This window comes from Triplophysa rosa, linkage group LG1 (assembly GCF_024868665.1).
Source record: "Triplophysa rosa linkage group LG1, Trosa_1v2, whole genome shotgun sequence".
Classification (NCBI taxonomy): domain Eukaryota; kingdom Metazoa; phylum Chordata; class Actinopteri; order Cypriniformes; family Nemacheilidae; genus Triplophysa; species Triplophysa rosa.
This window is the reverse complement of record NC_079890.1, coordinates 34,926,228-34,938,557: the sequence shown is the minus strand read 5'-3', so window position 1 is coordinate 34,938,557 and position 12,330 is coordinate 34,926,228. Positions and strand designations below refer to the sequence as shown.

General features: G+C 41.0%; 1 protein-coding gene across 1 annotated transcript; it reads left to right on the top strand.

The window, feature by feature from the left end:
* The first annotated feature begins 260 nt into the window (after positions 1-260).
* On the top strand, positions 261-11,914 carry atxn1l (ataxin 1-like). Its single transcript, XM_057357725.1, has 3 exons — positions 261-395; positions 1,595-2,728; positions 4,893-11,914. Exons 2-3 carry the CDS (start codon positions 1,715-1,717, stop codon positions 6,138-6,140), a joined length of 2,262 nt encoding a protein of 753 aa, XP_057213708.1. The 5' UTR covers positions 261-395; positions 1,595-1,714; the 3' UTR covers positions 6,141-11,914.
* The last annotated feature ends 416 nt before the right edge of the window (positions 11,915-12,330 follow it).

Below are 12,330 nucleotides of genomic sequence, written 5' to 3'. Positions count from 1 at the left end.
TAATGTTTTATGAGAGCATTTAATTTAAAATATTGGACACAAACAACATAGTGATTAAACTGACCAGCAATAGAAAGAGTATTATTGGTGTGTTCGACTTCACTTGGCGCTGCGCAGACCAATCGACATATGAAATTAAATACCGCGAGAGCTATTACATGGCAGTTCTTTCAAATCCTTCTCGCGGTACTTTGATGTCATATGGTGATTAGTCTGCGCAGTGGCGCGTTAAGTCTCACCCGCAGACGTCATCAGCGAGCGCCGATGCGCTTCAGTCTGCTGGCCTCTGGAATGGGCAGATATCATCATCAGCCCTCATTTTACCGTCGATTAATCGCACGAACTCCACCAAGAGTCTGTATTTTTGTACGTCCTCTACACCATGATATGCGGAGGTGAGTGTTTTTGTCGTGTGTGCGCGTGAATAAACTGGTGTTTAAGTGTGCGGGTGGGGCGATTAGCCCGTTAGCGGCGGGCGGCGTTAATATGTCCGGTGTAAATCGCAGCATTTGATTTACTCCCCCTTTAACTTCATCTACTTTAAACCACGAGCACGAGTTTATTTAAATAAAACCACACAATTGCACCAAACAGGTTTACACAAATGTAGTATTATATGTCTTAAACACAGTTTCAGGCTAATGAAGTTACAGAGTTTAATAGCAGCACACGGCTAACGCTTTAGGAGTCTTTATGAAAACATCACATAAAGTTACTTTAGCTCCTTGTTTCACACTGGCGAAATGTCATTACTCGCACGTTTTGACACGTCGGAGCTTTTGAATAATATTGTGTCATAAAATAAATCACATTAGTGCTAAGTGATGTATTTTTCTTGTGTTTATACCATTTTAAGTCGTTTAATGTCAGGATAAGGGGGTGTAGTTTTGCCTTTGTTGGAACTTGGAGTAATGTAGTAATTGTATCTTTTTTGGCTATTAAATTGATGGAAATTTTCTATTGAGAATTTTTTTATTTTCTTTTTGTGAAATTTTTCTGTCAAGTTTACTATATTAGAGGGAATGTCTGTTTCTTAATTTTCTTTCCCGCTATTAAATCAACCGTGTATGATTAATATCAGATCAACACAGTTATTCTGGAATAACTCTATTTTCAGTCTTTTGTCTTAATTTTGTTGTTATTACTGTCTTTATGGAATGATTTTATTGTAAGGTTTATCCCTTTAATGATGTTGTTCGTGATACTTTTATTTTGTAATTTGTAATATTTTTTTCTGTAAAGTATGAAGTAGTGGTGGTACAATAGAGATATTTAGAGACCATAATTGTATATGTTTTGGGTAGTGTTAAATTAATTAACACATTTTGCAAAAGGTTGCACAAGAATTGATTACAATGTTTATTGTAAAATAGATAATATGCATTTTGTGTGACAAAGTTGCAAGTACATAGATTTTTGGCCAGTGTTATTAGGCCAACCAGCAAGCTTATTGATATCTCGATCTGAATTGTATCTTATACTGCATTGGATAATGCAATATAGATGTATCTCTCTCTTATTATTTTTCTCTTATTATTTTTCATATAAATCTGCTAGTATAACTCGGTGAGATGTCATTTCTTTTTGATCTTAGGTAAGGTGATGGAAGAGGCCAGCAGGAGGTTCTCAGAACTCATTCCAGTGGTGCTATTTCTGCGGCTGTCTGGCTTTGTCCCTTTCTCTGTTAAGTAACAACGCCCATTCCGCGATCGCCATGAAGCCTGTCCACGAGCGCAACCAGGAGTGCCTCCCTCCCAAGAAACGGGACCTCCCAGTCAACAACAATTCCACCACAACCACCAACAACAGCAGTAGCATCAACAGTGGGGCGGGAGGAAGTGGCATGGGGGGCGGTGGAGGAGAAGAGGCCCCATCTTCACAAAGTTCTGGAGCAAGCGGAGAAGCTCAGAGCGGGGGTGGCGAGTGGATGCGTGGTCAGCCCAGCATGCATTACGGAGTGGAGGGTTCTGAGGGTCTCGTGGGACTTTCCGTAGACCAGTACAATATGCTTTATAAAGTAGCCCTACCCACCGGGACCTATGCCCCCACCAGCCTGCACCCCGTTCTCAGCCACATTTCTCCCGCTTACACCGTTCCCTCTCCAGTGTTACAGCACACGAGCGTTCCTTACCCTCCGCTTGGCTACACCCCGATCCCTCATTCATCTTTGCAGTTTGTCAGTTCTCCATACGCGGCGGCGGTCCCCTACGGATTTGTTCACAGCCCTTTGATACCGCCTCAGTCTGCCATTCCACAGCCCCACTCCGTTTCCCACCTGGTTCCGTACCAGTCGGTTATTCAGGAAGGAGTGGTCTCACCGCAGCAGCAGGTACCGGCTCACACGTACACCAAACTGGCTGTATCCGCCGGAGTTCCTCTGGTGCTCCCTTCTGAACAGGCGGTTGCGCAAACGCAGCTTGGGACTATAGGGATGCTGGCCGCTGCCGAGCTCAGCCCGAGAGGAGTGAACGTATTGTACCACCCTGGCGTCAGGGGCGTTCAGCCTCAAAGAGATATGCACAGCAGCCCACTGGAGCAGGACCGGGAGGTGAACGGAGCAGACCGGGAACATAGAGAGACCCATCAAGATGCAGTTTATTTTGCCAGAAATGCGCGACTGCTCCACGTAGCTCCTGCGCTGGAGTCGCAGGACAAGACCTTGAAAAGCCGCAGACAGGAGGGGAGGATCTCACCAGGCCAGCGCAGCACACCGGACATAGATCTTGAGGTATGGTTTACTGTATCATTTGTTATGTTCTGATACGGTTGCAGACTCGAGGGAAAAAAATAATAAGAAGCAACGAACCGTATAATCTGATAATAGGTTAGCAAAAGAAATAAGTGCTTTTAAAGTCGGTATAAAATGTAGGGTTTATGTGGTCCTAAACGTTATCTGATTATCAATGATAAATACAGGCTGTTTATAAATGAAGACTGATATGTGAGACATGTGGAACAGGTTTGGAGAACATGAGACGGCTTAAGAAAGTCGGGAAATATATTTGAAATGAGCTCCTTTCAGTATGGTGAAGTTGTGGTAGTATTTGGCTGTAACACTGTATTTAAAACTTTAAAGCAACGTTTTTCAAATAATTGTATTATTAGATGCAGGTAATTAAATATGTGTCATTAATTTATGATTATGATTAAGTGCACTGCAAACAATCCTAATTGTAACTTTTTACCTTTTGTAAATCACAAGGCCAAAAATAAAGCTCCAAAAAAATGAAGCGACCACTCTAAATTTGTCTTTAATGACCATTTCTGCATGTATGTATTGCACCCATTTCATTTCAGTGTCTGTTGAATATCAATGAAAGCAAACCTCAGAAGTGACAAAGTCACCTAACATCAACGTGAAAGACTGAGAACATGAAAATACTTGAAAGCATCGTCTTAACCCTTCCTAAAGGAACAGTTCACCCCAAAGCGAACAATTCTCATATTTGGAAGGATGCTTCTAAATCAAACAGTTCTGGGCCACTATTGACTACCATAGTGGGAAATTTTTATTTGTGAATTTCTTAGTTCTTCTGAACACAAAAGAAGATATTTTGAAGAATGTCGGAAAGCAAACAGTTCTGGGGCACTTTTGACTACTATTGTCATTTTTCCTACTATGGTAGTCAATGGTGGCCAAGAACGGTTTGGTTATAATCATTCATCCAAATATCTTTCTCTGTGTTCATCAGAACCAAGAAATATATTCAGATTTGGAACAACTTGAGGGTGAGTAAATAATGACAGAATTTTTATTTTGGGGTGAACTGTCCCTTTAAATAAATGTAAAAGCATTATGTTTTTTTTCTGTATTTGTGGTCTGCAAACAATGCATTTAATTTAATATTTTTTTATTTGGCTGTAATGTTGTCAATAATTTAAAGAGTGACACAAGAATGATCATTTTACCTAAAACACATTCCTATAAATAGGAAATTCAGAAAATTTGAAAATAATTTCGAGTGGTCTCTTAATTTTTTTCCAGAGCTATATGTATTTTTAAATATTTCTATATACATTCAAATAGAGATCAATATTACACAACCATCTTTGCAAATTCTTTTCCCTTCTAGGTGTCAAGAGGCAAAAATGATGTTCGGAGGGCATAGATATTTATACAGTTTTGCGTTTAATGCCTCCGTTCAATTAAACCATCAAAATATTAGTACTATAGTACAAAATGAAGATAACTGAAATGGGTAAATGTATTAATATTTATCTGACAAAATGATTTGGTGAAAGGACAAACGTTACAATATCAGATTGAAAGCGTTTTAGCCTAATATGCAAAAATATGCATAGAAAAACAAAACTCAGGAAATGAAGCATATGTTGTGCACAGTATTATCTGTTTTTAATATTTTGTTGATTCATACATTCTTGTTTTTAACTTAAGCAGTCATTCTCCTGGGACGCGATAAGTTCTGCACATGTGTTTCTATTTTTTTGCCAAGCATCGTTAAAGTGTTCTCAAAGTTGAGCTTCAGTTTACATTTGAAGCACAACTGCTCAACATGAATACACGTTTTTTAAATATATTTAAAAATATATTTTTAATAAAGAGCAAAGATGTACATTTCTAAAGTTTAGGCCACTGCTAGTGCTAACTGTATTTTTTAGATACTCCGGACAACAGCTGAGTAGTCCTGTCATTTAAGCATTTGCGGTGTTTTGCCTTTTTGTGGCAATTCTTCTGAGTCAGCATCAGTTACACCACTTCCTTCCTTTATTAGCTGTAGTTCGGGCGTGTTTGGGATTGAGCAACCACCAGGTTCCTGCTCTGATTTGATTTTTTTGATTTACCTTCTGCAGTATCTACTGTGGCTTAACTTTCTTGTTATCGTACAGCTCACGAGACACCTAATGACACGTCAACTTGGTTTTCCTCGTAGGTCCAGCAGGTGGTCGGACGACTGTCCTCTCCATGTCATGGAACGAGTCGGAAGGAGTCATCGCATGTCCCCCTGAACCTGTCCCAGAGGGGTAGAGAGACTCAAAGTGAAGCAAGAACAGCATATGCATCAAATCCTGCTGAATCCAGAGCTCATCAGCCGCAGATTGTTCAACAAGGCCACGCTGTGATTTTGGCCAACGGGCAGCCTGTTTTGGTGCCCCTGGACTACCATCACTACCAACAGCAGCATTACCCGAGTCAAGCGAATGACGTGGCGGCCCCGGCTGTTGTCGCTTCTCCAGCGACGTATGCGACGTATGCGAAAGGCGCGGAGGAAACAGCAGCGGTGATGGAGCCTTCACAGCAGCTTCCCGCCCCACCTGCCGGAACTCATCCTCAAGCACCCGTGCTCGCGCCCACCGGGCCTTCGCACTTCATGAAGGGCGCCATCATCCAGCTGGCTACGGGGGAGTTGAAACGTGTGGAAGATCTGCAGACTCAGGACTTCGTGCGGAGTGCGGAAATGAGCGGCGGGCTGAAGATCGACTCGAGCATGGTGGTGGACATCCGCTCCAGTCAGCAGAGGCCCGGTTTAGTGGCCCTGCAATTTAATGTAGGGGAACAACAGAGCAAAGTGACTATAGATGTACCCCCCGAACATCCTTTTTTCGTTTTCGGACAGGGATGGTCGTCGTGTTGCCCCGAGCGGACTGCACAGCTGTACGGTCTCACCTGCCACCATCTGCAAGTGGGCGACGTTTGCGTGTCCGTCACGCTGCAGCAGCAAACGGCGTCGCAGCAGAAACCGCAGCTGCAAGCGCAGGCCAGGACTCCCACCAAAGCCAACTCCACGTCAGGGGTCCCACCTCAGCCCATGGGTCCCCCTGCCCCCCAACACACACGGCCACAAAGCCAACTGAAGATGGAACGCATCCACAGGGAGAGAGACAAGGAGGAGCCCGCGCACGTCGGCGCTTCGAGACACGGCGACATGCCGCCCAGACCAAACAGGACTTCGGCCGAGCACACTCGAAGCCAGAGCAATTATTATTTGCACACCGAGGGTGGGGCCTCTTCCTTAGGGGCGTCCCAGAGGCGCTGGTCTGCCCCTGGCATCCAAAGATACAACATGAAGAACGAGGAGGGGAATCTAGCCTCAGCCGCCACCTCTGGCTCCTCCCGCCCATCCTTTATCTCTCAGGAGGTCAAACTGTCCATCGAGGGGCGCTCCAACGCCGGGAAGTAGCAACAGCCATAGCAGCAAACACGAAAGCGTGAGATTGTGTATGGGAGCGACGTGTCGGAGACGGGTCTAAGGATGCAAAATAGGCAGCGTGGAGGAGAGAATGTAGCCTCAGAATGTTTGAGATTTTGCACATATTGGAATATATTCCCTTTGCCGCCCCCTTTTCTGTGTTTCTTTGCTTCTGGTCTTAAGCAGAGAACGGTTGTGTGCCATGTCATAGTCACAGCATCTGCAATGATCTGCATGGGCAGCTTTATCCAGTAAATCACGTACCAAAGCCTACGTCGTCTGCGTGTTCCTGTGGGTGAAATATCACGTTTGGCAGCGGTCACTAACGCCAAGCAGTTCTTCTGAATTTTTTTTAAGAAAGGCCAGGGGATACAGCCATAGAGTCTTGACAAGGCTTTGCTCAGTAATAAATAGATATTTAAAACAAACAGGAAAAAATCCCAAAGGATCTTTGTTTGGTTAAAAATGGCAGGCTTCTTTTAACATCGACTATTTCCATAGACGCTCTGCCAGACTTTTATTCGCTAAGACCTTAAAACGTGAACAGTTTTATCGCGTTTTTAACACGTCTCTCTCTTTCTAGAGGCGTGTTTGTCGTCACCTTCCTACACTCTCCCCCTGTCCCTGCCTTTACTCAGGGTGCTTCTGTGGAGAACTCCTTTCTAGAGTATGAGAACAGTTAACCACCGCCGTCACATCAATCAATCGATCCAACAATGTTATTTTTACAATCGGTATCCAGAATATTTCATTTTCAGATGAAATCTAGCGCCCGTGTCGCACGCTGCACGGCATCACGCTTTTGTATTCGTCTTTAAGGATTTCTTTTTGCGTTCCAGTTTTAACCCGTTGGATTGATCATTACCAGCCTAGAAAACAGTCTGTTGATATTACCTCACGGTTGGAAGCATCCTTCATTCCAATTATTAACTTTTTTATCTCCTGCATTTTCTGAAGATAACACGTGGCGCCCGCCAAAATCCGCCCTGCTCGCGAAGCTAAGACCAAATGCCGAACAGGTTGTAGCTCCTTGCGAATGGCCTGTTCATGTGGAAGTGGAAGCGCGCAGGTTGAAATGAAGTCGTCCCTTTGGGAGCGGTGTAGACGCACTGCTGTTGGGTGTGGACGAACCCGGCTCAGTTACCAAAACAAAGCAATAGTTTCAGAAGACAAGGCTGGGTTTTTACACATTTTCATGTTTTTTTCAAATCCCGTACAGGGTGGTGTTCCTTGTATTTGCGGTCTGTTAAGTAGAGATGTTTTTAACCTTGTCTTGCACTTCTCTTGGTTTTGTATGACGCAGTTTTCCTTTGTGATTCTAACAGTTATTACAGGATGCATGTGATGATTTCGAAATGACGTTGTACATTTTTATTTGTGACCAGTTGTGTCTTCAGAGATGAGTAATATAAAAGCACACATTTTTCTTAAAGACTCACAGATCAGTAGCGCAGAGTTGTGGATCTGTTTTTACCCTTTACATAAAGATTTTGGTCCCTTACATGCATATTTGCTTTTTCCCGTGTCCGTTTCACCCATGGTGAAATCTCATTGGTCCAAATATTCACAGTAGATGAAACGTTGAATATGATTGGCTGTTTTTTTGTTGCAGCGGTTCATATTTACTTTCAGTTTGAACATTGAAAACTTTCACATCACGCCTGGTTAAGAGACTGTACGTTTGTCTTAAATGAGCTCTTTTTCAAATGAATTTATTCATTTCAAATCTGTGCTGAAGTTTATAAGGTCTTTTCATTGCTTTCTGTGATTTTGTGTATTATTGTACAGTATTTCATTCGATCTCCTCTGCAATATTTCCCATGAGCAGTTTGTTTAAACTCCTGCAGGTTTTGTATTGCACAGATACGTTCACCATTCACACTGACCTGTTACTGGGAATTGACTACGATGTGTTTTTATTCTTTAATAATGAAGGGAAATGGTTGTGAGTTTTTGTTTGTATATTCGGTGGTTTTGGGCTCAAGAGAAACTGACAGGCAAGGTTCACACTGTTTACAAATGCTGCAGTTTTAGTCTGTCGCAGTTACTGAACGTCTTCAAATGGATGGAATCGCGACTTAAGTGCAATTAGACCAAATATGAAATGTTAGGAAAACCATGTTTTATTTCAAACAGCATTCCAAAAGAGCCTGACATTCCCAATGTTCCTATCGCAGATCACAGGAGTTCCTTATCTTAGTTTCTCGGTCTTTCTACTTGTCTGATGTGACGTTTTTATTTCCTCTGTGGGACGGATTCTGTACATTTCCATCGTTGTGCATTGGCAGGATCGAGTTGATTCTTAACTTTAGACTTTCACTATCACTTCAAACTTTAAGAGAAGGTTCTTTTGGGTAAGAAATAATATCTATTTTAATAAATGTAGCATTAGCGTTCGACTGGTTAGTTTTACTCCAAACTGCATGGACCTCAATGATTCCAGACCTCTGACATGAAGTTCTCTTCAGCCTGATTGATGGAAAATGACAAAATCTCAATGCGTGTTCCAGCCAAAGCAGTATTTGGTTTTGATTTTCTTTGGTTTCAATCCATATGGTCTTTGCATTTATAAAGAATACAATGAACACCATCTGTTCCTTCTAAAGTGGTTTTGTGAGGTAACTCGTGGTATTTTGTTCAGAGACATCCCGTTCCTTCTATAAAGAGCTCCCACTTTCATGCTAGTTATAGTTTGGTCTTAGATCTAGTTCGCATTCATTCCATTTTCTTCCTGAACATTTCTGTGGCACTTTGGAGCTCTTTATAGCCTTCACGTTGGGCCAATCCTTGTTGTTCTGTTCACCGTGGACCATGCTGTCCACTGACGTCCTATGTAGTATTTTACTCGTAGGCAGGAGAGCTGAAATGTGAAAATGTTATACAAGTGAAAAGCAGTACAAAACCATTGCCATTCTTTAGCACAAGTATTAGATTTAAAATAAGCAATACTTGCCTCCAAATAGCCGAAAGATTTCAAGTGAGCTATGCAGTAGAGACGCAGACAGACACCTATGCGTGATCGATGCAAGATGAATTTGGTTTTACCATTGCTCCTTATTCAGTTTGTCTGCGGTCTGTTCACAAAACTCAAGTGAGTTTCAAGAAACCTCTATATCATGAATCATTCTTTATGTTCTTCAACAGGCTCGGTGACTTTTGTCATCCGCGTATTATCTTGCAGCCATGTCGCATATCTTGAAGCTTATCGTTGCTTGTTTGGTGCTGTATGTTGTTGTCAGAAACGGTGCACTTGTTTATTCTTTTCAAATGCGCACTGCCTTACCCAGCCGTCTTGGGTCAACCTTGATCTTTGTGACAGAGGCGGGCTGAGTTTGTCCCGTGCACTGTATACAGATTAGTCAACGCTATATCTGTGCCTTCCCGACGTCTTAACTGCACCCTGTCTGTCTTATTTAGCTATTCTCTTCTGGGTGGTTCGAGCCTCCTGCCGCTTTGTTCAATCGTTACGCTTTGCATCCCGCGTCATATCTCACATGCTTTAATCTGTGTTTCCTACAGATAGTTTACGTTCTCTGTATGGATGTGTGAAAATTAATCGGATCATGTCCTTACCTCACTTTATGCATGAATCGCAGCGCCCCCTTTGGCAAAGGTGTTTTGCGTCCCAATGAGGGTGCTTGCTTATTTCGAAAATTCTTCCGAAAGCACATACGAGAAACCACATCTGTTGACCAAAGTAAGAGCGTGTTGGAGCAACTTTAGTTTGGATGACGGAGCATCACATTCGCGAACCCTCTTGTTTTTCCAATGCGGCTTGTGGCGCAACATCCATTTAAATTTTTAGCTCGATTCGTCGATTTAACCCAAACAACCTGTGTCGACTGAGTTCTTCTATTGAGCTTCACCCAATCACGTATCATAGACGTTTATGCAACGCAACGTTCTGCACTTATTTCCCCTCGCCTGTAGTGTTGCAGCAAATGCTCTTGCTGTCACTTCAAAATTCGAAATCACGTTAAAACAATCAAAACAATTTGTATGTTTGTACAGATCTTTAACTTTTGTATAGTATTAGCTTGTCAGTAACGCCTTAAGATGCGCATCGTTCACGTTGATAGAATGATGCTTGTGACTCCCCTTCCCTCTCCACAAGGTCTCCTTCAGTTGTGGTTGTTTTTTGGAAGACCGTCTACTCCTCTGTAAAGGTTTTAATGTGGCTCGGGTTGCACTGACTGATTGTAAGATGATGTTGTTTTGGACTAGCTCATAATGTGTATCTCATTGAACACAATGTAAGCTTGATATAAAATCTGTAATGTATTATTTATATTTTGCTTTGGTCAGTGAAGAAAGCCTTGATAATAGTTGCTTTGCACTGTTGACACATCCCTGATTCCAACCCAGGGGAAATTTCTCCTCACTTGCATGGTACATACATCCAGAAAGAAGATGTACTGTTTCTTTTTAGAGAAAGTGTAAGGTATTGTAATTGGGTAAATCTCAAAAAGCTCTCAAGAATCTGTCTGGGTCATATTTCATCCCAAAGTATATCCATTTATATAAATAAATAAATTGGGCAAAAATTTAAATGTGTATTTTGCATATGCATATTTTGCATTCATTATTACATTACAGTAATGAGAATTTAGAGCATCGTAGAGAATAAAACAAAAAATTGGTACCAAAATGGCAAAAAATAACGTTTGGTTTTGGAGTGAAAAGTGATCCAAACTTTCTTTGTGAGATTCACCTACGGTTATTTTTCTGATTTCCTATTAACACGGCATTCCATCTCTGTAGTTATAGTTTGGGCAGAGAGTCCTGCTGAATCCTGGGAATGTTTCTAGAAAGTCTCCCCGTTCATAGTGCACCTAAAATGAGAATTTCACTCTGAACAAACATGTTTGTGAAGTGTGATACTGGTCGAAAATCGCAAGGGTTTAAGACAAGTGATCGGTTTTTGAGTGAGTTACTTAGCATCATTGCTTCTGATATATATATATATGTATATATACACGTAGAAAAAGGCTTTATACACTCAACGAATGGTGTATTGATTTCTGTATACGTGTAAAACCCAGAGAGAACGTGTGGCATAGCAGGCCAGAGTTAGTCGCGCGGGCTGAAATCAGGTTTTTAACGGTTTCAATGTTTTGATTATATAGAACCGATTATATACACTCAAATTTGACATTGTACTTCTTGGCACTAAGTGACACTGCTTTTAATGTGATGTGTGACCAGTTTTAAATGAGATGGCATCTTTCTCAAATGCATAAAAGTCTGCAAAATATATGCAATGATGTATGTGTAATATTCAATCCTCAAGTATAATCCAGGTTGTATAAACTTTGTATAGTACGTTTTAATATCGTATGGCCGTACCAATATGTATTAATTCTTCTCAAAAGCCTTAGAGTTGTCTACCCAAAGTGCTCCCTTAGACTACCCTACACCTACCTGAACTTTACAAAGCATTAATAACTATATTTTGTTGCGTTTTTATTTGTACCCTTTTTTTGAATAAAATAGATTTGTACTGTATATTTGTACCTCTCTGTGAACTACTTAGGGCTGTTTTGTTTTCCTGTTTTAATTCTATGTAAGGACACAAAGATATTGTATTTTTATCGTTACAGCTAACTTCTTGGAAACATTGCATTTATCATGTTTGTTAAGTAAACACAATATAATATATATTATATCTATATAATATTAACATGCTGGCTTGACGTTGTCTGTGTTTTTCTTAATGCATTTCATTCTGTCAGTAAAACACATACACCATGATCATCTGACCATGAGAAATCAATTACAGAATTTAATAAGAGATTTTAATCATTACATTATACAATAGTTGTTTGCAATATTTTTAATCCAAAATACATTTCCTCAGCCTAATAAATGTAAAACCTTTTTGTCAATAGCACATTATATTGAAAATTGCTTGGTTGCATTTTGCATATTCATGAAAATGATTATAAGCCTTACCAAGAAATTTAGTCTGTTGGATTTACAGGGAACTGACTAAATGTATACATTTCAGAAAAAAAAGATATTTTGAAGAATGTTGGTAGCCAAACAACATTGGTCCCCATTGACTTCCGTTGTATGTACACAAAACACATTTCCCAAAACATCTTCTTTTGTGTTCCACAGATGAAAGTCATACATAGGTTTTTTATAAGCATGAGGGTTTTTTTTATTGTTTTATATAGAA